Source organism: Porites lutea, chromosome 13, assembly GCF_958299795.1.
Source record: "Porites lutea chromosome 13, jaPorLute2.1, whole genome shotgun sequence".
NCBI lineage: Eukaryota > Metazoa > Cnidaria > Anthozoa > Scleractinia > Poritidae > Porites > Porites lutea.
Genome location: NC_133213.1, coordinates 892,533 through 915,240, shown reverse-complemented (window position 1 = coordinate 915,240; position 22,708 = coordinate 892,533). Strand labels below are relative to the sequence as shown.

General features: G+C 37.8%; 5 protein-coding genes across 5 annotated transcripts in view; 3 read left to right on the top strand and 2 right to left on the bottom strand.

Moving 5' to 3' along the window:
* Positions 1–3,687: 3,687 nt before the first annotated feature.
* LOC140923547 (uncharacterized) lies at positions 3,688–5,870 on the top strand. The gene is made up of 3 exons (XM_073373621.1): positions 3,688–4,114; positions 4,605–4,635; positions 4,915–5,870. The coding sequence occupies exons 1-3, from the start codon at positions 3,752–3,754 to the stop codon at positions 5,592–5,594; spliced, it is 1,074 nt and encodes a 357-aa protein (XP_073229722.1). The 5' UTR covers positions 3,688–3,751; the 3' UTR covers positions 5,595–5,870.
* A 512-nt stretch (positions 5,871–6,382) lies between these two features.
* On the bottom strand, positions 6,383–11,131 carry LOC140922740 (U3 small nucleolar ribonucleoprotein protein IMP4-like). Its single transcript, XM_073372758.1, has 9 exons — positions 11,122–11,131; positions 10,917–11,025; positions 10,288–10,371; positions 9,806–9,915; positions 9,155–9,287; positions 8,565–8,719; positions 8,311–8,405; positions 7,801–7,871; positions 6,383–7,658 (listed from the first exon to the last, which is right to left on the bottom strand). The coding sequence occupies exons 1-9, from the start codon at positions 11,122–11,124 to the stop codon at positions 7,549–7,551; spliced, it is 870 nt and encodes a 289-aa protein (XP_073228859.1). The 5' UTR covers positions 11,125–11,131; the 3' UTR covers positions 6,383–7,548.
* Positions 11,132–11,509: 378 nt separating this feature from the next.
* LOC140923546 (uncharacterized) lies at positions 11,510–13,980 on the top strand. The gene is made up of 2 exons (XM_073373620.1): positions 11,510–11,584; positions 13,203–13,980. Exons 1-2 carry the CDS (start codon positions 11,510–11,512, stop codon positions 13,977–13,979), a joined length of 852 nt encoding a protein of 283 aa, XP_073229721.1. The 3' UTR covers position 13,980.
* A 2,479-nt stretch (positions 13,981–16,459) lies between these two features.
* On the top strand, positions 16,460–17,992 carry LOC140923252 (uncharacterized). The gene has a single exon (XM_073373338.1). The coding sequence runs from the start codon at positions 16,544–16,546 to the stop codon at positions 17,864–17,866; it is 1,323 nt and encodes a 440-aa protein (XP_073229439.1). The 5' UTR covers positions 16,460–16,543; the 3' UTR covers positions 17,867–17,992.
* Positions 17,993–22,155: 4,163 nt separating this feature from the next.
* LOC140923094 (protein rolling stone-like) overlaps positions 22,156–22,708 on the bottom strand; it is a 2,908-nt gene continuing 2,355 nt past the window's right edge. Inside the window, exon 2 of the mRNA XM_073373158.1 lies at positions 22,156–22,708. This exon is cut by the window's right edge and continues 293 nt beyond it. Coding sequence (XP_073229259.1) covers positions 22,195–22,708 — 514 coding nt within the window. The 3' untranslated portion in view covers positions 22,156–22,194.

Below are 22,708 nucleotides of genomic sequence, written 5' to 3'. Positions count from 1 at the left end.
TACCTGGCAGATCTGTATTAACCTGTGGATAGTAAAACAACACCCTTCATTTTTCTGATGTCATGATCCCTTTACTTTAATAAGATGTCATTACTATCAACTCAGAAGTATAGCGACTGCCCATACTGATTTCTTACTATTGGTTGATGCACTTCTTATGTTAGCATTTGATTGTGTTGTTTACGCCACTACAGAAACGAGAAAAAACTGGGCCGAGTTAACTTCCGCGAAGACTTCTGGGACTGTTAGGGACAGGGAAAAAATTGACCAATAGCTGCCCGACGCGTCCCCAGTAACGATTCCAGAAACAACTGCGGGACACATTTCGGCTTTCCTTTCCTTTCTAAAGTTTACCAGGCACGCTTTTTATTTACGCCGAAGTGGAGGCGACCGTCTGGGGGCGGGAAAGCTTGGAGGAGTGAAAGAGATGAAAAAAAAGACATGCTGAAAAGAATATATCAGCCTTTACATCTTTTATCGTTATTAGGGGCCAGCATCCATTATTATGGTACTTCTGACCCCAGATCGCGTAACCATAGGAACACAATTCCAGCTGCTAAAGACAAAAGGTGAATTGTGGGAAAGAAAATCCTTTCAGGCGATTTGGAAAAAATCGTTTTAAGGAACGATCATTTATTATCTAGGTACTATGTCCAAATTTACCCCCAGTTATTTCAGATCTGATGATATAAAATAAAAACAGAAAACTCAATTGATTAAGACATGGAAGAAGCTTAACAATAACGTTACCTTCTCCAAGTAAAATATGCCAAACTGTTTTTGTCGTGTGAGCTGCGATTTTTTCTTCGTAATCTGAAGAAGAGCACACTTCCTTTCGTCTTCCATAAAAATAGCACTTTTGCATCGTGCATCGCTGACACAGCGGTGAGAACAGGCAAGCAATGAATCAGAGTTCTTCTCTGCAATAGGACTTTCATCAAAAATAAGTGTTCCAGCCTCGCCTTTGACAAATGTCTCCAGACGTTCCATCCCTGCTATGGTGTTTAATAGCTGACAGATGATACATATTGTAATGTTCAGTAACTGTGGATGAAAAAAAATAAGAATTAAATTTTCGAAAACTTAAATTACAATTATTCAAAAAGACTATGGTTTAAAAAAATCCGGCCAGCGAAAATTCATTAAATACGGATTTTTTCTGGGCTTTACTAACACGCGTTAAGTAAGTGAAAATATGCTTTCCTCCGTGACAAAATTTGTCACCAAACGATCCAATGATGATCATAAAAAAAAAAACTTTTATTGAACTGTGAGTGTTTTTAACACTTTCGTGTCAAAGTTTTTCAAGATTTTGGACAGTCGATCGCGTGCAAGGAATTACAAGACATAACTTCAAACATTTACTTCTAGTTAAAAAAACCAACTCTAATGACAACTTGCCATACAGCATCATTCCACATATAAAAAAAATTTTTTTAGTTTAAAAGGTTTGCGTTGCTGTAATTTGAATGTGTCACTTGACTGTGTTACTGCTATCCTTGTCTAAAATCAACATAGCAAAGGTACCTTAAATTGCTCCATCCTGCAGTTGACATTATTCTTTTAACTCTCCGATGGTGAAACTCATATTAATAGGCAGTTTGACAATAGCCTTTTCATATTGAATTATTTAAGAGGATAGAGAAAACAGTTTCAAAACATTCACAACTGTTGTGCACGTTAAACAAAGTCGTGTTTTCCTAAGTTGTTAGTGGAGTTACCAAAGCAATTAACATAGTTTTCATTTTAAGTTGACAAATGATTTGCTGGGATATTAAATTTTGTTCCTGTTAAATAACAGCGCCAAAGGGGGCATTTTTAAGAAAGACCTTCCTGAAAATCAGAGTTATGCAAAATTAGACAACTGCAGTTTTCTGATGGACTGCTGACAAAAGATTTGATGGGTCCTCTTCAAAAATGGGTCTACATGTACATCAATAGAGTTCAGCGTTAATTAAAGTATTCTTTCAAAATTTATTACGATTCCCTCGTAATAAAGTATAAGTAAACAGACTTTCTTAAAGTCTTTTATTTATTTTTTTTTTTTGGTCGCTGTACGTCCTCATTGATTAAACGACTTTTCTCGATGAAGAAATAACTTATGAGAGTCGATTTGCAATGGCACTAGAAAAAAGAACTTTGAAACGAGTCATAGTGAAACCGTTTGCTAACTTGTTTTCTACTTCTGAACTTTTTTGTTCACATTTTAGTTCAATAACCACACAACAGTTCAATAACCAGACCAGTAGCTAGTTTAATGACCATTTCTTTGGGCGTAGACTACAAGCATTAATGCCAGGGGAAATTGCCATAAATACGTTAGATTTTGTTAAATCTAAATGTTTAGCGATGACATAAATACCAAAATGAGAAATAGCTATGAAATACTTAGCTGAATTTCAGACGATTACTTCGAGTCACTTTTACTCCCTCAGTGAGTAAAAACGACTCGAGGTAATCGTCTGAAATTCAGGCTACGAAGACCGGTTATATGTTCAAGTAAGCTCACTAATGTAAACAGGAACATAGACACAGTGTCATGCACTATAGACTGGTGGTAATTCAAAAATTACTAATTAAAAATAGCCTGCTCCGAAGATCTGTCATCCTCATCAGGGGCACAGTGAGCAGACCTGGAAAGAAGGTCAGCCTTGAAAAGACAAGTTAAATCGGTACGAAGCAAGCTTTATGCTGTAAAAGGACCGACAAAGTGCGCGCTGAAGAAGCAGAAAAAAAGTAACAGCCATCGGTTGAGGAAACTTGTTTTTTGACTCTCTTTCGCACGTTTAAGACTCTTGTACCACAGCTGGCCGAACGTGCCTGAGTCGGCTTACATCAATCCATGTTTAATAAATAGCTCAGTGTGTCACTGAACTCCGTTACACTCTTTTTTTTATAAGAATATATTTTATAAGAATATCGAGGCTGAAATTTGCGAAATTTTAAGAATATTTTAAGAATAAAGCCGAGGCTGAGATTTTGAAAAAGATAGATATAATTTTGTGTGTTGAAACATCTGTAAATATGTTTTTATGTTTTATTCGGGTACTTTCGTTTCCATCACGCTATTTCTGTGCGAAAGGCTTTTTTTTTAAGCCAAAACGGCCAAGTGTCGTTTGACGTGACATCTTGACCTCGCTGACTGCAACGAAAAGCGATGGAGCACGTGCACAATGTAACGCGATACAGATCTAGATACCAAACACTTGTAATTGATACCCCAATAAATTCTAAAACGACAATGTCATAAGCTATAATTTAAGAATAATACAAGAATATTTTCAGCCTAAAATCAGCAGAAAAATAAGAATATTCAGCCTGGGCCGGAAAAACAACATTCTTATAAAAAAAAAAAAAGTGTATGTAAAATAGTGCTCGGCACCTTTCATTAATGTTATATTGACCAGCCGACAACTGAGATCAAATAAATGCCATTTTTATTTAAAATACTAAAGTGGTGTGGGAAGTCTGATTTGACAATTAAATGTCGATATCTTCTGCACTTTACAATAACTGTCAAACCTTGGTGACATTTTCACGAATAACCCATTGTAACAGTGCCATTTATTGGGAATAATAACTCGTTTTTGGCAGTCGCGTTAAATGTTATTACTCAGTTGGAATACCGCTCTTAGTCTGGTGCGCGAGGAATCGGGTGAAATTTTAAAAAACCTTTGGATGTTCTTCTGAAGTGCTCTTACACTTAAAGAACAAGTTTATTATCACTCATACAAAGTTCCTCGTTTTGAAGATGTTCGAAACAGCTCTTATCTTGTTGTACTTAACAGCAGTGGTAAAAACTAAGGAAGAGGGCGTTTACTTTAAAGTCAGGGAAAATCATTTCCTCTTTGATGAAAAAACTGTTTGGGATCAAAAGGTTGACTCTTTGCTTTCGTGCTCACAAATTTGCGGGAGAAGAAACGACTGCAAATACGTTAACTTTAAAAAAGACCAAGGAATATGTTCAATAAGCGACAGACAGTCTTCTGGAAAGGTCGTACAACGAAAAGAGTATTTTTATTTGAAGAAGGTAGGTTATTTGAGCGTTATTTTTGACAGCAGTGATTGGCAGTTTTTTGTGGAGGAAATGGATTTAGAGGATGATTACAAAAACGTAACGTATTTACGTTTGGTGCGGAGGCCAATAAAACAGAATTACACTAGAGATGGCGGATTATCCGTCTGACAGACGGAAAAAATTAGACGAATTATTCGTCTAAAATGGAAAGCGTCACTTTTTTACATTAAGACGTATTCAGCCTTCTGACTCGGGCTATCTGACAGAAAATCCGTCTCTATGGCGTTAAAACTGTTAAATGAATTCGGATATTCAATAAAATATATAAAATGCCTGATCCATTGTGATTTTCTATAAGATATATGACATTTTATCTGAAAGCGTAGATCCCATCTCAGGTTTTCAGACAAATTTTATTGCTTGCGGGGTTGTAGAGCTCCAAAACTAATTCCGACCTTAAGGCAGTCGTAGGTTTGTATTTCATCTAAAGATGTATCTAAAAGACTGTTAAGGTAACTGAATTTTCAAGAAGATAATTGACATAAAAAATAATAGTCGTGCTGCTAACATAGTTCTATTTCTTTAGGTTGAATTATCGGAGAGACCAAAACCATTAGGTAAGTTTGTCATCATCATAATCGTCATTATGATTATGATTATTATGATTATTATTATTATTATTATTTGGCCCTTATCATTTCGCTCCCTTTTTAACCACTAGTGTTTCTATAGCCTGCGTGCAGACGATAACTAAATTAACCAGAGTTTAATTTCGTCTTCGCGCAGGCTAGTGTTTCTATTGAACACTGATTTTTAATTTGCGTCTGTATACAACCTTGTTTTCACATCGTCAAAGGTCGTTTAGAAATGGCTAATTACTTCAATTGACTATCAAGCGATTCCATCTGCAGGAACTACTCGGCAGGTAGCAGTTTCCTCGTGCCAGATCCTCCGCAGTCAATCTCCAATTCCCACGTCGGGGATTTACTGGATTAATCCCAAAGGAGAGTCCCAGGCTAACGCGTTCAAGTCTTACTGCGACATGGAAACTGACGGGGGAGGTTGGACTCTAGTTTGGAGTTATACGTTCACGAATTACTCTAGATTCACAAGTAAATCAAACGCGATTACTCCAAGACCAAGCTGGTCAGTCAAATCAAATGTCGACGTACCCATCTCAACGACGCCTCCATTAAATGAAACAGACTTCAATGCTGTCAACTTTTCGGAGTGGAAAAAACTCGGCAGCCGAGTCCTTATCAAGAGCAATATAAACAACTGGCTTGTGTGTGAGCCTGGAACCGGAAGTTTGGTAAATTGGCAAGACGGAAGTATGAGCTGCCAGATTGTTAAACGCGTGACTGACACGTGCAACATGACGTTGGCTCCTGGTAAATTTGCTTCCAGTAAAGGCTATGGACCAATGTTTTACAGCACCGGTTACTGGAACAGCACCTACTACTACTTTGATGGCTTCACAAGGAATAACTGGCCTACCCATGATCCTTGTGGAAAGAACAGAGCAAAGCACCTGAAAAATGTAGCAGATCCACACGGAAATATCTATATTCGTTAGTTATCCTCCTTTCGTTTCCACAGACAAAGGGCACGAAGACAAAGAAAAGTTCCTGTACTTAACATTTCCTTGTAGCTTCATTGTTTGCTCGGGAGAAACCGGTTTTTGACATTATGGCAAAAGTTTTTGAACTAAGTTAGAGAGGCTTATGTAGTGAAATAATTGCCGACCGGATAATTGTAACCGTCAAGAGGTAACCGTAGCAGTTGTGTAAATAATGAGGTGAAATTCAACCTGTACCCATGTAGAATTGACTACTTTATAAAAACAAAAGAAGATACTAAATTATCCTAAGAGGATTCAAAAAAATGTTTCAAAATTATTTATACAGCTGTTATCTACATCAACGATAGTTTTCTTTCCTTTTATTTTAAAAGATGGGGGATAAGGAGTTTCTTTTTTAAATTATTTGCATTGCTTTAAAAGTCTTTCCTTCATTTGGTTACTAGTTTTACTGGCTGCACAAAAGTGGGCATTTTAAAGACCCTCCTAAAACTCAAAGTAAATTTTGTTCATGAAACATGATGCAGGAAAGTTTAGTTTTCCGAGTGGACTTCTCGAGATCAGGTAAGAATTAAAATTGCGTTAATTCAACAAACGAAAAAACGCCTTAAAACATTGACAACCACATTTGCTTGTTTGTTTTCAATTTCCGATTTATACTTTATTCCCAATTCTGAGCAAAAATAACTGATAATATGGAAATGGTTCAGTTCCTATTTGAGCTGTCGGAAAAAAAACTGAAAACAAAAGCAAAAGAAAACCATAAAAAGCACAAGAGTAGAAAACCGATTTTTAGCCTAATGTTTTGGTGCAAAGCCTTTCCCCTTATTTATGTTTAGCCCTTTTTTTCTTGACCTCATTCTTTCATTGGCTGACAAAAGCATGAGCTAAAGTCTGTTGGGAAATGGCGTGTTACAACTGTTCCTTTTTGGTATCCCTGTGCAAAACTGTGACATAAGAGTGCAAAACAGTTTGCTTTCGTGGCGTTCGTTTTATCTCCGGTTTTTTCAAGTTGCACATGAAATATAAAATTTCCTGAAGTGCTCTGGCAGCTTGTGCAAAAATAATTCACTGGGACTTTCTGAGTCTAGTGTGCTTGCTCAATTCGTTGCTACATAAAGCAGTTCATTGTGCTCGGCATGTTTCATTGACGTTAGTTTGACCAGCCAACCAATAAGATCAGTTAAAAACCATCTAAAATAACACGTGCCGTGGGAAAATCTTTGACAATTAAATGCCGATATATTCTACACTCTACAGTAATTGTTAAGAGTTGTCAAGGAATCGTCACTTCTCTCAGTGACAGTCCAGGGAACAACAACTTGTTTGAGGCTGTCTGTCTAACCCTCCCTTGACCGTAAGATCGGGATGATATAAAATATTTCACGACATCAAGTTTATCTCCTGAAGTACTGGATGGCAAACGACGCAGTGGGACAAAGAATACAAAGAGATGACATCTTTCAAAAAGCTAATTTCTTTTCTTTTCAAGGTCTCACTGCGTCGCTTGCCATCCAGAAAGGTATTTTTTCTACCATGTGACCGTAAGTACTCAGCAAAGGGCGCATTAACATGTAAAGATTTACTGAACATCAACAAAATATAAAATAGCAAAAAGAAAAACAAAGACTACTCTTTTGGGAAAACTGAGATCTTGTTAATTTCCCCTGAGGCAGCATAAACAGGCGATGACATGTTCGATGACCATACACGCGTTTAAAAAAGATGGCTGTTTTCTCTTGCGATCCCTTCACTAGACAGCAACCCCTTTTGTCAAGAAAATGCAATGAAAAGGTGTTTTCGCAGTTTATAAGTGCGTGGAAAAGCGTGAATCTCTCAGACCTTTCTCTGTTCTTAAAAATATCTGCATCACCTTCTAGCAATTCAGGCTATTCCGCAGCTACTTTGCAAAACTTGTCTAGAATGAACTTAATGAAGATAACATAACATTTTACTGGCTACTCAAAGTTTTTCTTTTCTTAGCAGTGTTCATGTAGGGTCTTAGTCTCCATTCAGTGTCAGCCTCGGTTTGATCCACAGTTCCCAGCTTGATCTCATAAACTGATGAAAAATTAAAGACAAAACAGTGCTATACATTTACTTATGTTTAACATGACTTATTGTAAAGCTTATCACTTTCAAGATTTAAGATTGTTTTTAATCCAGACACCACAAACAGCACTGTGACAACCCTATAACATACCTTTCATTTCAAATCTTGGTCCTACTTCTGATAATTCCACTTGTCCATCTACCTTTTTGTATGTGTGATGTCTGAAAAGAAAAAAATCCACTATTTATTTTTAATGACACTAATTATGAACCTTTTTACCCCTGATGACCACCCCCCAAAAATAACACCTAAAAATTTTATATTTTGTAAAATGCTGAGAAATAAAATAGCACTACATAAAATTTCTACCAAAGCAGTTTCATTTAAAATAATAGTAACACCATAGGGTTTTGTTTATGGATTAAAAAGTTGGAATATTACCATTCGACAGTTCTAATAGTACCACATGATGTGAAAGTAATACCAAAAAGATTTCATTTGAACGGTTACACTTTATGATTTTGTCCACAGATTCAAAAGTTAGAATTAGTCAGTAACTAATAAGCCCTGGATTTCCAAACTGCCATGATGTGTACAACAATGTACACCTATCTATTTTGAAAATCACAACTGTAAGGGGCAATTAATTTATTACTTCACCTAAATGAAATGTAGTCATCTTGGTTTGCAAATGTGATCACCCTTCTGCTGTCTTCTTTAGGAACTGGATATAAATATTTAAGAATGCTTTTTACCTGTTTGCAAAATAGAAGAGAAAAAAGTTATTGCATCGTGTAATACAAGCCAGCGTAACCTTTAAAAATAGTAACAGAGGCAAGCACAGCTACTGCAAAACAAAAAATTGAATTAAGTCAACATTAAGTGATGTGTCTTATACACATGTAAAATCTCACCCTTTCTCCAAGCTTTGAATTGAAATTGTGGAATATAAGGTGAGGATATACTTCAGACATAGTGCCGATGTTAGGAATATCATGCCTCATTACCGTGTTGGACAACGTAAAATAAGCCGTTGGACCAAATGGAAGATGAGATACTACAAGACCATCTAAAGAGAGTTGAAACAACAAACGATGCAATTAGCTGCAATCATTTACTGGTAGTTATGTTCGCTACAGTGCACTAAAGGGCATTATAATTAAAATACCTAAAACTCCTTTTATGAAGCCCACACACAAAATTTATTTTTGTCCTACATAATTTTGACCAATGCTACAATGAATTGGCCATTGGACAATGTCTAACAAAATCGTACCTGTGATTACGTATATGACCAAACAGATAAAAAACGAAAGACTATCATTTTAAAGCTGTAAATTTGACTTGTACATACAAATATATAGGCCATCAAAATGACTGTAAGCTCAAAAATCTTTCTGGTTTTTCTGACTAGAACAGTTACTTGGTTAGGCATGACTTTTATGTCCTTCCAAATAAATAAAAATGTTGACAAACTCCTTGATTGGCCAATCAGTCAACCTACCAGGTTCCCCTCTGTGTTCATGAACAAGTATCAAGTCTGTAACTTCATTGGCTCTGCAGGCTTGCACCAACTGACTCAACACATAGTTACCACGGTTTAAGCGTTGACTGTTGGGAAATATCAACCGTAACTCCTTAGGGAAAAAGCAGAAAATCATGAGAACACAGTGTCAGAAAATTTCAAACATATTTAACATGTGTATTAAAAAGAAATGAACAAATTCAAATTGATCATCAACTAAAAAGTGCTCAATGGGTTTACCAGAGCTTTGAATAGATACGTAGACTTGAACTAGGTCAAAAACATTTACTTGCTACTCAGAGTTTCATGCTTCATGAGAAGCAATCATCAGGCAACTGCCAAAAAGAAACAATACATGGTGTTTTATAGTGATTTTGAAAAAAACGGTAGCTATTCATAATAGGCTGGGTTGCATAGCAATGGATAAACAATTTTCAGTAAACCACTGAAAAAGAAAAAATAAAATAAAATAAAAAAATAAAAATAAAATGCGTCTTACAAGCTGAAATAATCACGTTATTGAGAAGAAATTCATTTCATTTCTGTTGTTCAGGGTCGCCATATTTGGTCTACAAATTATATAGTACTTCTCCCACAGACATAAATTACACAATACTAATACTTGTTTACCTTGGCAAACTGTTTCAGTCTTGAGCTCGGGTTATGAGAAGTTGTTATCATAATTTTGGGGTCTTGAACTCCAGCCCATGCATACTCATCATCTTGATGGTTTCCTACCTCTAAAGAAGGTAAAAGGAGGCTGTTTCAGTTTAGAGGTTTTGCCTTTACAGTGGCCTGGGCAGCCTGACAGCACTGTGGCTGTGACTATTTCTGTAAGTTTGGGTTTTCAGCCAGGAAGTTATAAGGGGGCATACTGAAGAGCCAAAATTAACTGAGAAGTTAAAGAAAATCGCTTATTCTCCACAAACTGGACAATCACAGATCATCCAGAAATCCTCTAGGATAAACCCTTGATTTAGTTAATTAGCTTGATAAAGCTTGCTCTAAGAAAACTCCCCTAACACACAAGAAGAAAGGTATGAGCTTACCCCCGCTCTCCTCTCAAAAGACTGAGTAAAGAACCTATTAAATTTTCTGCTTAATATACTTACGCTCATGTTTCTCATCATCGAATTCTATAGCCTTTCTAAGTTCTGCTTCATCCTTCCTTAGCTCTGTTGGAATTGGCTTACCCTCTAATAAAACAGATTAAAAACACTATAAATTGTGAAGCTTGTTAACAAACCACCTTACATGGGGTTCAACTGCATAAACACACTTCTGTTTGCGACTACTTTACTTTGCGAGCAGGCCTTGCAAAAGATATCTCTCAAGTGCAATACTTTGAACCTCTTTCAGGCTTTTGCTACATTAAAAAAGAAGTTAAACAAGACAAATGCCTTGGCCAGTCAAATGACTCATTTTGTGATATATTCCTGCGGGAATAATGAATTTATGGGGTTATACGGAAATCTTACCGGATCTGTTTAAAGCGGAAAGTCAACTCACGGTCGACAAAGCACTGAAAGCAAAGACATTTCATCCGCTCATGTAGTAGTGTATACTACAACATGGTGGATTTGGACACGGCACATTTCATGACACTGTTGTTCAAGACATGCGAAAGGATGATGAACAGTCACCTTATGGACATCAAAAGTCATTACCTTCCTTGAAAATGATCAAATTTATTTAAAGTAAACTGCATCAATAGAAAAACCAAAGGAAAAATGAAGCTAACCTTCAAGTGCTATCTTCAACTTTTTTTTTCGCTCATAGGTGGATCTTTCCTTTTCTTCCACCGATTTTCGATAGATATACTCTCTCCTTAGTCTAGCCTGTCTTCTAAGCTGTTGATAAACGAAGAAAAACAGTTAAATAATGGTTGAAAATAGAAAAATATCTAAGATCAAAAATGCAAAACAAAACCACGTGTAAAAGCCCACCATCTTGGATTGTATTCGGTCCCAGTCCTTCATGGACTAAGCCCCTTAGCGACCAAGCCTCTACCTGCAGAATCTTTTTTACGATTTGCAAGAAAATTATCTGACACTTACTCTTTGTGATCCCTGCTACCACTTTATTTCTTGCTTTATTATTTAGGCAAAGAAAAAAAGCTATATAATTTTTTAAAAGGGTTACAAACGTGCGTGACATTTGCGCCTAGATACCGTTCTAAAAATAAACAACAACTGATCATGGAAACTTCTACATTGTTAATTAATTGTTTTCAATTGATCAGTGTAAATACTCCTTACTGTCAAGTTCCAAAGTGAAAAATACACCGAGTCTGTGTAGATATCGACAACCGGAGAAAAATCAAAAGTTCCAGCAATGTGTCGAGATGAATTTCGCTTGAGAAATTTCAAACTATGGCATCCTTTTTTGCAAGATTTCACACATTCGCGGGTGAGTCATTATCGTTACATCGGAACACTTGAAATTTAAGTGTTTCTTCTAAGATGACAATCACTAATTTGTAACCTAACCAAATAACACTAATACGCGACGCTGAATTTAATTCTTGACAACACACTCGTCAAACTGGATATTTTCGCTTTTACGGTTCGGGAATCTGTTTACACCGCTAGGTAATGCACAGCTATCTGATAAATCAGGTTCCCTTCGTAGCCGAAATTATGCAATATACGATCAAAAGGAGTTGCAACACCAAGCTAGTTCTTCAAAACCTTATTGTATTAAAGAAAGGCTTGCTCTGGCCAGTGTTTTAATGTGCCAAATCGTAGTGACAAAGCACGGCCGCAAGGGATATAAATCATAATTTTCCTAGTCAATTACTTTTACTTGAATTTGTTCTGAGCTAATTTTCAGATCTTAAGTTAAAGCCGACAACGGAACTCGATAAAAATCTGAAGGAAAAAAAAAGAATTTGCCACAAAGAGCCCGCCTTTAGTGATGATTTTTGTTAGAGCCCAGTTACGTAACTGTCAGTAATAAAGATGCATGTCTTTCATTATTTGTAGAAAGATTGTTTTCCTTGCTCCATTTATACCGGGTACGGACTAAGCTATGTAGTAATTTTAGGTGGGAATTTAATCCATTTCACCTTTTGCCTTTGTTTTGCTGCAATAAGGTTTTTGTTGTAGTAAAGGCACATTTTTAGTAACCGAAAAAATGGTACATCCTGTCATCAAAACATAAATATTTTTACATAGATCTGAACAGGTATCATATGAAATCACTTGCAAAATAAACTTATAAAAGGTATTCAAAGAAAGTCTGTAAGTATTGCTCAAGAACGTTTGGTTTCGAAACAAGTATAAGACAACAGCTTACTACAACTTAAAACCTTCAGATGAAAAACAAGAACCCCCTCTAAAACCCTCCACCAAAAATATATTAGTTTATGTTTTCATGCACCATCTGCTCCGATCTGCCCTTTGTGTTGTCCGCGGTAGGTGGTTGAGTTAAGCGTTTGTTGCAAATGGAAAATTTAAACTAGTTGCAAAATTGCGAGCCCTTTTCTTCTTTAATCTGAAGTACAATGTTGATCCGGGTGAACGGCTCTAAGTTATTTGATCGGGCCTCACTCAAGAAAAATTTTATGATTAAAGAAAAGCTCAATGTTGTGGGCTTTTCTATAATTTCCTATACCTTGAAAAATGAATCCGCCGGATAAACAAATTCTCGTTTGGCTGATAAAAGACAGAAGTGTGTGCGTTTAGACACCAAGTATACTTGCTGTAGTATAGAGAGTTTATAGTAACCGGATACTAACGTAACAGGGATTCACAAAACGAGTGCAGTAAAGTAAAGGAAGAAATTCGAAGCAGGAGGGTGAATTTTGTGAAAATAAAACAATTACACTTCTCAAAAATTACAGTCTAACTTTTGCACGTTTGGGCATTCTTCCCCTAGTGTCTATCTATCGTGTTGATATTGTAGTGAAGAACTCTTTCCGTCCTTCCACAACGCAATCCATTTCATTTACTGATTTATTGGGTGAGCAAATGATTGATCGATTAATTTACATGTGTCAATTTCTTTTTTTTTTTCTCTCCTTTAGTGGCTTTCTCTCCCTCTGTTCTTGGGCTACCGCCTAATAGTTACCGGCTACAATCTCGCCTGGCTTATCTACAACATTTGGCTTTACAGAGCCAAGTTGTTCATTTTCCTGACCAATTGGACATTCACGATCTTAAATTTGTATTTCCTGCTTGCAACGGGCCTGACCTCTAGTGCGTTCTACTGCAAATACAGGAGGTCACGACGGGAAACCAGTCCCAGCTCTCCCGGTAAGGAAGGAACAAACACCGAGATCGAGATGGAATCTGGTAACGACAAGCTCAATGATGGAAACACCGCAAGAGACGAGGCCCGCAAAGAAGATGTTCTGCGGTTTCAGCACAAATTCCTGTGGTTGCTTTACATCATCAGTGCCAATGGTGGCTTGCTGGTTACAGCGGGGTATTGGACAGTGTTGTTCGAAGAAGACGAGCCAGTTGATGCCAACAATATTACCAAGCATGCGCTAAACTCAGTGTTTATGTTGATTGACACATTCCTGAGCTCGATCCCAGTACGCCTCTTCCATTTCATTTATCCGCTGCTATATATCATCATATACTTAGGTTTTACTGTCGTTTACTGGGTTCTGGGCGGTACGAACATCCAGGGTGAGCGCTATATCTACAAACTACTGGATTATGACAACTATGATCCTTCCACTGGCTGCCTGGTCGGCTTCTTCCTCCTCGTGGTTCAACCTGTTTTACAGATCCTGTTGTTTGGCTTTGTGAAGTTGAGAGATTACATTCACAAGAAGCAAAGCGACTTCGTTTAATCCTACTGATTACAAAATCAAGGCTATGTTCACACAAAGTATGACTAAACATGTTGTGTCCCGCGTAAACGAGGAGGGGGGTGGGAGGTGCGGTTGGGAACTCTTCCTGTCTCGTTTTCTCAATTCGTGTATCATTCACATGTCACGTGTCACGCAGGCTATTGAGCGCCCCCCTCCCCCCCCCCCCCCAAGACGGTTTGTGTTTTAGATCAAATATTTGGCTCAGAAAGTCAGATATAAATATATATTTTTAGTTTATCATGGCCTGAATATCTTCGCCGTATAAAGCATGGTAAGGATCCGATTTGCTTGTTCTTTGGCGTGTTTGCACGAGGCCCTTCCTTTTCCTGGTATATAAACGACTGTTTACGTAGAAAGCAGTCAGATAAATCCGAGACTGATCAGTCTGATACAAACTGGGTGAAATTCACAACCAGATTAAGTATAGCATATAGGTTGAGCTCGGGCTCATTTCCCGAACAGCGGCTGCTAATGTAGCCTAGTTCCCAAGCTCACGCTATAATGGCTAACTGTTGGGTAAATTTGGTTTTCATACGTTATGTGCGCATTGAGTGCAATCCATGGAACTGATATATGAACAATATAGATCTAACGAGATAAAGAAAACACGCGCCTAAAAGAAAAAACCATAATGTATTTTTCTAGTTAAAAAATAGCAATAGTTTCATTTAGTCGACACGATCCAATATCCAAGCAAAAAAATATGCTCAAGTTGTTATTAAACGTATCTTTGAAAACCTTTGAATGCAGAGGTCCACTCAATGCGTAAATAAAACCAACTGGTTCTTTCTTCTCTTTCTTTCTTTTCTCTTCTTTCAGACGTCACTTTAAGTGGGAATGAAAACAAAACTGAATTCAAGGCTGGCAATACAACAAAGGGCTGATTTATTTGAGGCCAATATTTCGGCTGACAAAATCAGTAGCCTTCCTTAGTGCCAGAGCTACACTGAAAGGGAATGCTATAACAGGGGCACCCAACGACAATTTTCGGAAAATATCTGTTCGGAAGACGATTTGAGAGTAGAATTTTCGGAACATTTGTCGTAAAATTTTTTGCTTGCCTGCCTCTCCTAGGATTTTGGAACATCTAAAAACTACTATCATTGCCCATTTTTTAACGGATTTTTACCCTGAAAAGGTCACCTAGAATTTTTGGGAGCCTTTTCTCTGGCCAAAACTTTCCAAAAGGTAAGTTTTGATCCCTATAATTTTCGGATCACTAGACTTTCAGCTAGGAAATCCGAACAGATGAAAAATTTTTAGGGGATAAAAATATGCCTATATCTACCGTTTAAATACTAAAATACGTTTAACAATGCTATGTTTAAGTGGTTTTGAACTAAATTCTCGTTGGGTGCCCCTGCTATAACGGCTCCTGAAATTTGAATTTAAACTTACATGAGGGGTTAATAATAAACTAAACATGAAAACAATGGATAACATGATAGCCGAAATACTGGCCTCAAATAAAACAGCCCTTTACCGTATTGCCAGCCTTGCATTAAGTCTTGTTCTAAACATGTCTTTGTTTTTATAATAGTTCAGTTGTCTTTTTTTTGTTAGTTTGTTTCAATTTTGCGCAGTTTCTTTCCTCAAATCTTCTCAACCTCGTTCTCAGGTTCTCTCTCCTGTCCGTCGCTCCGTAAGGACGGGTAGGAGAGAACCCTGGGTACGAGAAAGACATCTCCTTTTTTACTTTTCCTTTTTTTTAACTTTTACTTTTCACATTTGATCCACTCTCCTTCCGTGTGACTGTCTTTTTTGAATTATGTCCCTAGCGTTTTTTTTTTGCCCCGCCAGACTGGCACAAGAAAAGGAAAAAAAAATGATCTTATCAAATTATTTTCGCCGGAAAAAGTTGATTAATTCATTACAGGTGGCAGCCTTTCCCAATTCATTGGCAATTACAACTTAATTTGGTCTGAAATCCGTAGCTTTATACCCGGCCATTTTTGTCCCTCTTTACAAAAGAAACTTTCCAAGGATTAAGTTACTTGTCTTGACCCATATAGCCCCAATAAACGATAACCGTAGTATCAAACCATTCGTTACACACCAAGCAACAAAAGCTCTCCATTCAAGCTCATAGTATGCGACTTTTAAAATTGTACATAATTAATCGCGGTGGCAGATATTAATTATTGATAAATGTATGGGGACAGTTTAAAATTGTCACTATTTTGTATAGTGTTTATCCAAACGTCAGTGGCGAAAACTTGCGAAAAAAAAAATCTATGTTCGATGTTACAAAACCTACTATTTAATAACAGTAAAAAATAAAACAAATGTCAAAGTTGGCAGACTTAACTTCAAACTGAGTAAATAGCCGCATCTGAGTAAACCTTTCAAACCAATCGCATGTTTAGTCCCATTGTTATGGGTGAAATAATAGAAAAATAGAATTATTGCCTTTTGTTGCCATGGTGACCAGTACAGCTGACGCAGTTTTTAATTTGCGAAAACAATTGTGTTTTGTTTTAGGGCTTTATAAAGGTTTGTACAAAAAAAATTACGTATGGAGATTGAAATCGAACTTTTATAGAATGAACAGTCCTACTTATGATTTGGGTTCGCTGTGCTCGAGCCCGTTGCTTTACGCGGAAGGAGAAGATTTTCTAGGGCAACCTGTCAACGTATTCGAAGACGAAGATATTAGTTTCGACTTTATTGACAGTTTTGAAGGAGATTTTTCGATAGCTGGGAGCCACACAAAAGAAGTACCGGCGACAGCTTCTGAACAGGATCAGACTTTGATAACCGAACGCACGACTTTAGGGGGACGAAATGAAATCGAGGGATTTGAACATAACAACGACCATAAAAGAACAATTAATGAGGAATCATGTGGAAACAAGCAGGTTATAACATCTAACAATAACAACGGTGATTCATCGATTCAAGATTACATTTCCGTATCCGAGTGTTTCGATGGTGTTACAAACGAAGTCACGAATGGAAGAACGGAGGCCATGAGACCCTTGTCTAAAAACGCGGGAGACGGAACACAATATATCCGAGAAAACGAAGACGAAAATAATTCGTTATCACAGACCAATCATGAGATAAGTGGCGAAAAACTTGACATTCAAGACGATTACAAAATCAACACGAGTTTATCGCCAGTCCAAGACGAAAGCCCTAACGTGAATAATTCACAAAAAATTGCTAGGAGTTATCCCAGTCATGAAAAAACAGTATTCTTGGACAAGATAAAATTACCTTCACAACAAGGGCAAAAAACGTCTAAAAGAGATTTTGAATCGCAAGTAACAAGTAATATATTGAAGAAGACAAATGTCAAAAAGGTTTGCAACGATTCTGAAGCATTTTGCGTCAAAACGTCTACTTTTAAACGCTGCGTACCTCCAAAAACATTTTATTCACCATTTTGGACACCGGAGAAAAGTACTGCAAGGCAGGAAAGATCGCTCGAAGACAGTTTATTAAACGCAGCACAGCGTAATGTGGACATTTTGTACTGTTATAATTGTACGACATGCCAGTCCCAGAAACCACACGTAAAAAAAACAAAAATTGCAGTAAAGACCAACGAGGTGGGCAACAAATACACTGATTTTTTGAAACGTAGGACCGTTTTTAGACTGCACGAAAGCTCACTAAATCAGCGTAACAAAGATATTAATGGCGAGCCATCTTGCCATCTTGATGATTCTTCTGCAAACAATGATAAATGGACTTCGCTACCAGCAATTTGCACATCAAAGCCAAAGGCTGCTCATAACAAACCGATCGGTGCAAGCACTCTTTCCTTTACTTCGATAGAGGAACTAATTAAAAAGTACAAAGGACATCGTTTCGATTTAGTTGAACAGCAAAAAAGGTATAAACTTAAGCCGTTTAAATAAGGTTTGAGCTATAGGAAGGATCTTATGCGTAGCTTTAAGTTCTTTTAATTAGCACCTAATCGTTGAAAACTGGATTAACCCTTCAAGATTTTGATCGTAAACAGAGTCGTAAACATTGCATACACCTGGAAGAAAAAATTTACTTTTTACAGCGTGTATTTTACTGTAAATAAATCTATATCTTACTATCTCTTTTATGGCTTTCTTTTAATGGACTCTATGTTAAACTGAGAAAAACATATCAGCCAATGCGGTATTTTAAATTGGTTCTTTTGTCTTTATTCTGAGCGCACTGTGAGCACGTAAATAACACCAAAGTTTACGAAAAACAATTTAATAAATCGATTAACAAAGTAAGATTTTCATAAAACTCAGTTGGAAAGTTTTCCGCCGGATTAAATATTTTTCGGACACTATAAGTAATTCGTTAATTAACGCTGCAGAAGTCATTCACTCGTTTTGTTTTTTGGCGTTTAATATTTGTTTGAAATTACCGTGCCCAACATGGATGTTATAGCCAGCCATTGTCTTCTTTCATAAGGGCTGTTTGAGTTAATAGAATGGTTTTCAATTAAGTAAGTGAAAGGAAAAAGGCTGATACCATGCAAGATGCCCACATCAGAAACTTTCAACAATGATTTGCAGTAAACTGTTTGGTTCTCGTCGAAACTGCCTTAATCTTCGTCCTTTGTTTCATAGAGTTTATTCGAAACAAATTACTATTGTCACCGGTAAGGCAAACAAACAACAAACAAACAAAAACTCACAATTCGCATAGAAATTTAGTGAACCAATCAGATTTAAATTAAAAACAAATGTGAGGCAAGCTCAAAAAAAGGCGCATGGAGCAAGTGGCGATTGGCAGCCTAGTCCCTAGGCGTTCTCGGCTCGGTCAAGAGCTGTAACGCGACGTTACGTAAATAACCAACCGGGGACTGCAACTAGCCACATAATTGGGCCAAATTTGTGGGCCAAATTTGGAGTAACGCAAAGTTTTGCTTTAAAGGTCCTGAAGCACCATGGATAATAACGTCAGCCAGGTTCCTATCCAGTCTTTCTATTATCCATGGAAGCACCTAGTACCCCGGGGGGGGGGGGGGGTACTCCTTTATAAGGGCTTAATGGGGACGTGCGGCCAGCCAGGGTAGGTTTTTCGGGATTTCTGTCTTAAACAGGGTATCGAATTTATCATTTTTTGTCTTAATCAGGGTATCGATTTATCAATTTTTGTCTTAAACAGGGTATCTTTTCTTGGACGATAAACAGCAAAATTTTTACAAGCTCTAATGTTAATTAATATTGACTTCCGTTGACTTAAACAGGGTATCAAAAATCGGAATTTTGTCTTAAACAGGGTAGGAAAATCAGCGATATTTGTCTTAAACAGGGTCAGGGTATGAGGGGCCGCGCCGCACCTCCCAACCAAGGGATATATCAAGTACCCCCCCCCCCCCGGGCCTAGTACATGGCCGGGAGACAATTTATGAGTCTCGATGCTTAGACAAGCAAGACTAAATGTGATTTGTAATGCAGCGAAGAAATAATTACATCACCGCAAACTGCATCATGTCCAGATGTGACGGTATTTTAGAGTTCTTCTTGATCAATTTCTTACGAATGATATCATTAGTTCGTGTGCAGGAGGCAGTCTCTAGTAACTCGCGCGTCTATAAAGGAAAGCAAAGAAATAAATTAAACTGAAAAATGCGTCCCTTTTTTGACACCAATCAACTTGCAAACGCAGCCGCTGTTTTAATGTTGACATACGATGAGAATCAAAAAGCCACGAAGGCTCATTGTCGATTAGCCTTTTCCGCACAGCCACAAAGATTCTTCTTGCCTTTATTAGTCGGGCTGCATGGCAGCACCGATACTACAGCACGAAAGTCGGCCATTGAAGAAAAGATGTTTTAGAAGGTCACGCTCCCTTCTACCTAATTAATTTTTTCTGCAAAAGATGTTTGAACGATTAATAATAATAATAATAATAATAATAATAATAATAATCCATTTATATAGCGCCTTTTCTACAAGATTCAAAGGCGCTGTTTACAAAAAATTAGATAGAACTAAAAAGTAAAAATAATCGCAAGAAATTGACATTAAAACTAGACGCTAACTACAAAATAGATAAATGTACACAATAGATAAAAAATCAGATAACAAATAAAAACGTCACGATTCATAAGTCATTTTACAGTTTCCTTTTACCTATATTTGTATTTGCAACCGCGTGAGAAGTGTTTCTTTTTCAGACGGTGGGTTACGTGATCTTGACAAGCAACAGAACGGGAACGTCAGTTGACGACAGCGCGCGCAAATCAAACAACTGGCTTGACCAATGGCACAGCGGCAAATTGGGCACCGGAAGTCGAGTTAGTCCTTACCGCGCGCTTTCCCGTCGTCAAATGATGAGCCTATTAGGAGATGAAAACGGATCTTGTATTTTGTTTCCTTAGCTGCTTGGTTAAGTTTCCGGCACGCGAAGCTAACAGCCGACGGAGAAGGGCGAGTTCGAATCCTGGCAATTGAGTGTGTGTCTTTTGTTCTTTTTTTTTTCCCTTCCTACCGTTTTAGCATTTTTTCACGATCAAACGGACACACTCACACAAATAAGGAAGGCGCGAAGACACGCGGAAAGGCCAAAAGGAGACAGAGAGCAGTTCGCTTCACTCGATTTCTGGATTACAGATTAATGTTTGACTCGGAGCGTTCATTAGTCTCCTGAATATGATCTGACCGTCCACCGTATTAATTTATAATAATCCCTAGAACTGTAGCTAGCCCGACTTCACGTTCAACAAGCGTTCTTTCGCTTTGACATTTGACTTTATTCATAGTAATGGTGGGCAGAAAGAGAGAAAGTATTGTCGAAAGCACAGGTAGCCCAAACTCACGGTACGAGGAAAGAGTGTAAAGTTGAACTTACTATAGGTGACGCGCGACCTTTCTGCTGGACGCGCCGGTGTCGCGTTACAGGCGACCGTTGAAAATAAGAGACTTTGTACGAGAAATAAAATACTGAGATCTTCGAACGCTAAATAACGTTAAATCTAATTTTTCCTTCAATGAAATGGATAAAGAGATAACGCCTAGGGACTAGGCTGGGCGATTGGTCTTGGTTTGACTTTTAATTGGTCGAGAAAGTGGCGCGAAAGCTTTTGGCTTAACTCCAAGCACCGGTTTGGAACACGTGCACGGCTCTACCTTAATCTGGAACATACAACTAAATAAGAGCTTTGTCAAGATTCAGTTTTTAAGTTGTGTTTTAATTAGATAAGTTATACTACTACATGAGAAATTTCTGCAATTTGATTGGCTTAGAGCAGTGGTATTTCAGCTTAATTTGAAATACCTACATGTGAAAATTACAAACCTTTGGTGGGTAATAGTACAAAACAAATAATGACATTATTTGTACGTGATATTTGGCATGAATACTACTCGTGATATTTCAAAATTGTCTCAAATTTCATTCGCCTAACGGCTCGTGAAATTACGTATAACAATTTCGAAATATCACTCGTGGTATTTATGCCAAATATCACTACAAATCATGCTATTACCTATACTAATAATCCAATGTCACCATTTCCGTATATTTACAATTTCAAGAACAACAACAAACAGACAAAAAATGGGAGTGTTTCATCTAGATAAACAAAAAGCAGCACTGTTGGTTGGAATCACTGAGTAATGTTTCAGAAATGAGCTGTATGTACGTTTCTTATTTCATTGATTAATATCACAAGCTCTCTGTCTTGGTCGCTGATTCCTTCGCAGTCAAACAACTTTCTACCATAACTTGCAGGGAGGAAAAGCGGGTGTGAAAAAAGAGATCTGCAGAAAAAGACAGGGATGAGTCATGCATCGGAGGAAAGGGCGTGGCCAGAAACACGAGGTAAGGTAGACACTGCTAGCCTGAGCGGAGATCTCCGACGATCAAGCTCTCTTCGTTTGTATTTTTGGCTGAAAGATTTGCCTGCGAAGAAGGTTCAATAATTCTATTACTAGTACCAACGTGATTTCATTTTGAATTCACAAAATGGCACACACTAAGCCTCCTCAGGGTCTCCTGTATTTCAATAGACTACGAGTAGTCCCCCATTTTTCCTCAGGGATAGTAGAGCGAGCGAAAGGCGAGCGGGCGTGAAAATCACCCCAGGCGAGAAAAGGCGACACGCGGCTTTTCTCTCTCCTCGCCGCGTGTCGCCTTTTCTCGCCTGGGGTGATTTTCACACGCGCTCGCTTTTCGCTCGCCCTACTATCCCTGAGGAAAAATGGGGGACTATTCGTAGTATAGTATTTCAATATCCTTTTAGCGTTATTCAATTGTCTCCCATAATCGATATCATCCTGTATATGCCCCTATATGGCTTTTTTCTCTCATGATACTTTGTATGAAGATAATCTCGAAACTTCGTGATGCCGAACACAAATAGATGCAATAGAGGTACACCCACTATCAGTAGAACCACTAAAACAACTCCAGTAATGGCTTTGAAGTCGTCGTAATTCAGGACTTTGTAGATGTAAGGTTTTCCTTCGATGTTGGTTCCGCCCAGCTTCCAATAAACCACGGAGAAAAGAAGATACACAGCAAGGTACAGGAGCGCATGCACAAAATGAACAACACGCACTGGAATCAAGCTGAGACACGTGTCCATTAACATAAACACAGAACTAAACACTTCCTTTGTGAGGTTATTGGCGTCAACTTTCCCATCCTCGAAAAGTACGCCCCAGTACCCCACGGTCACCCACAAACCTCCAGTAGCAGAGATTGTGTGAAGAAACCAAAGTAGTTTATGTCCAAATCCCAAAGCGTCTTTCTCTCCGTCG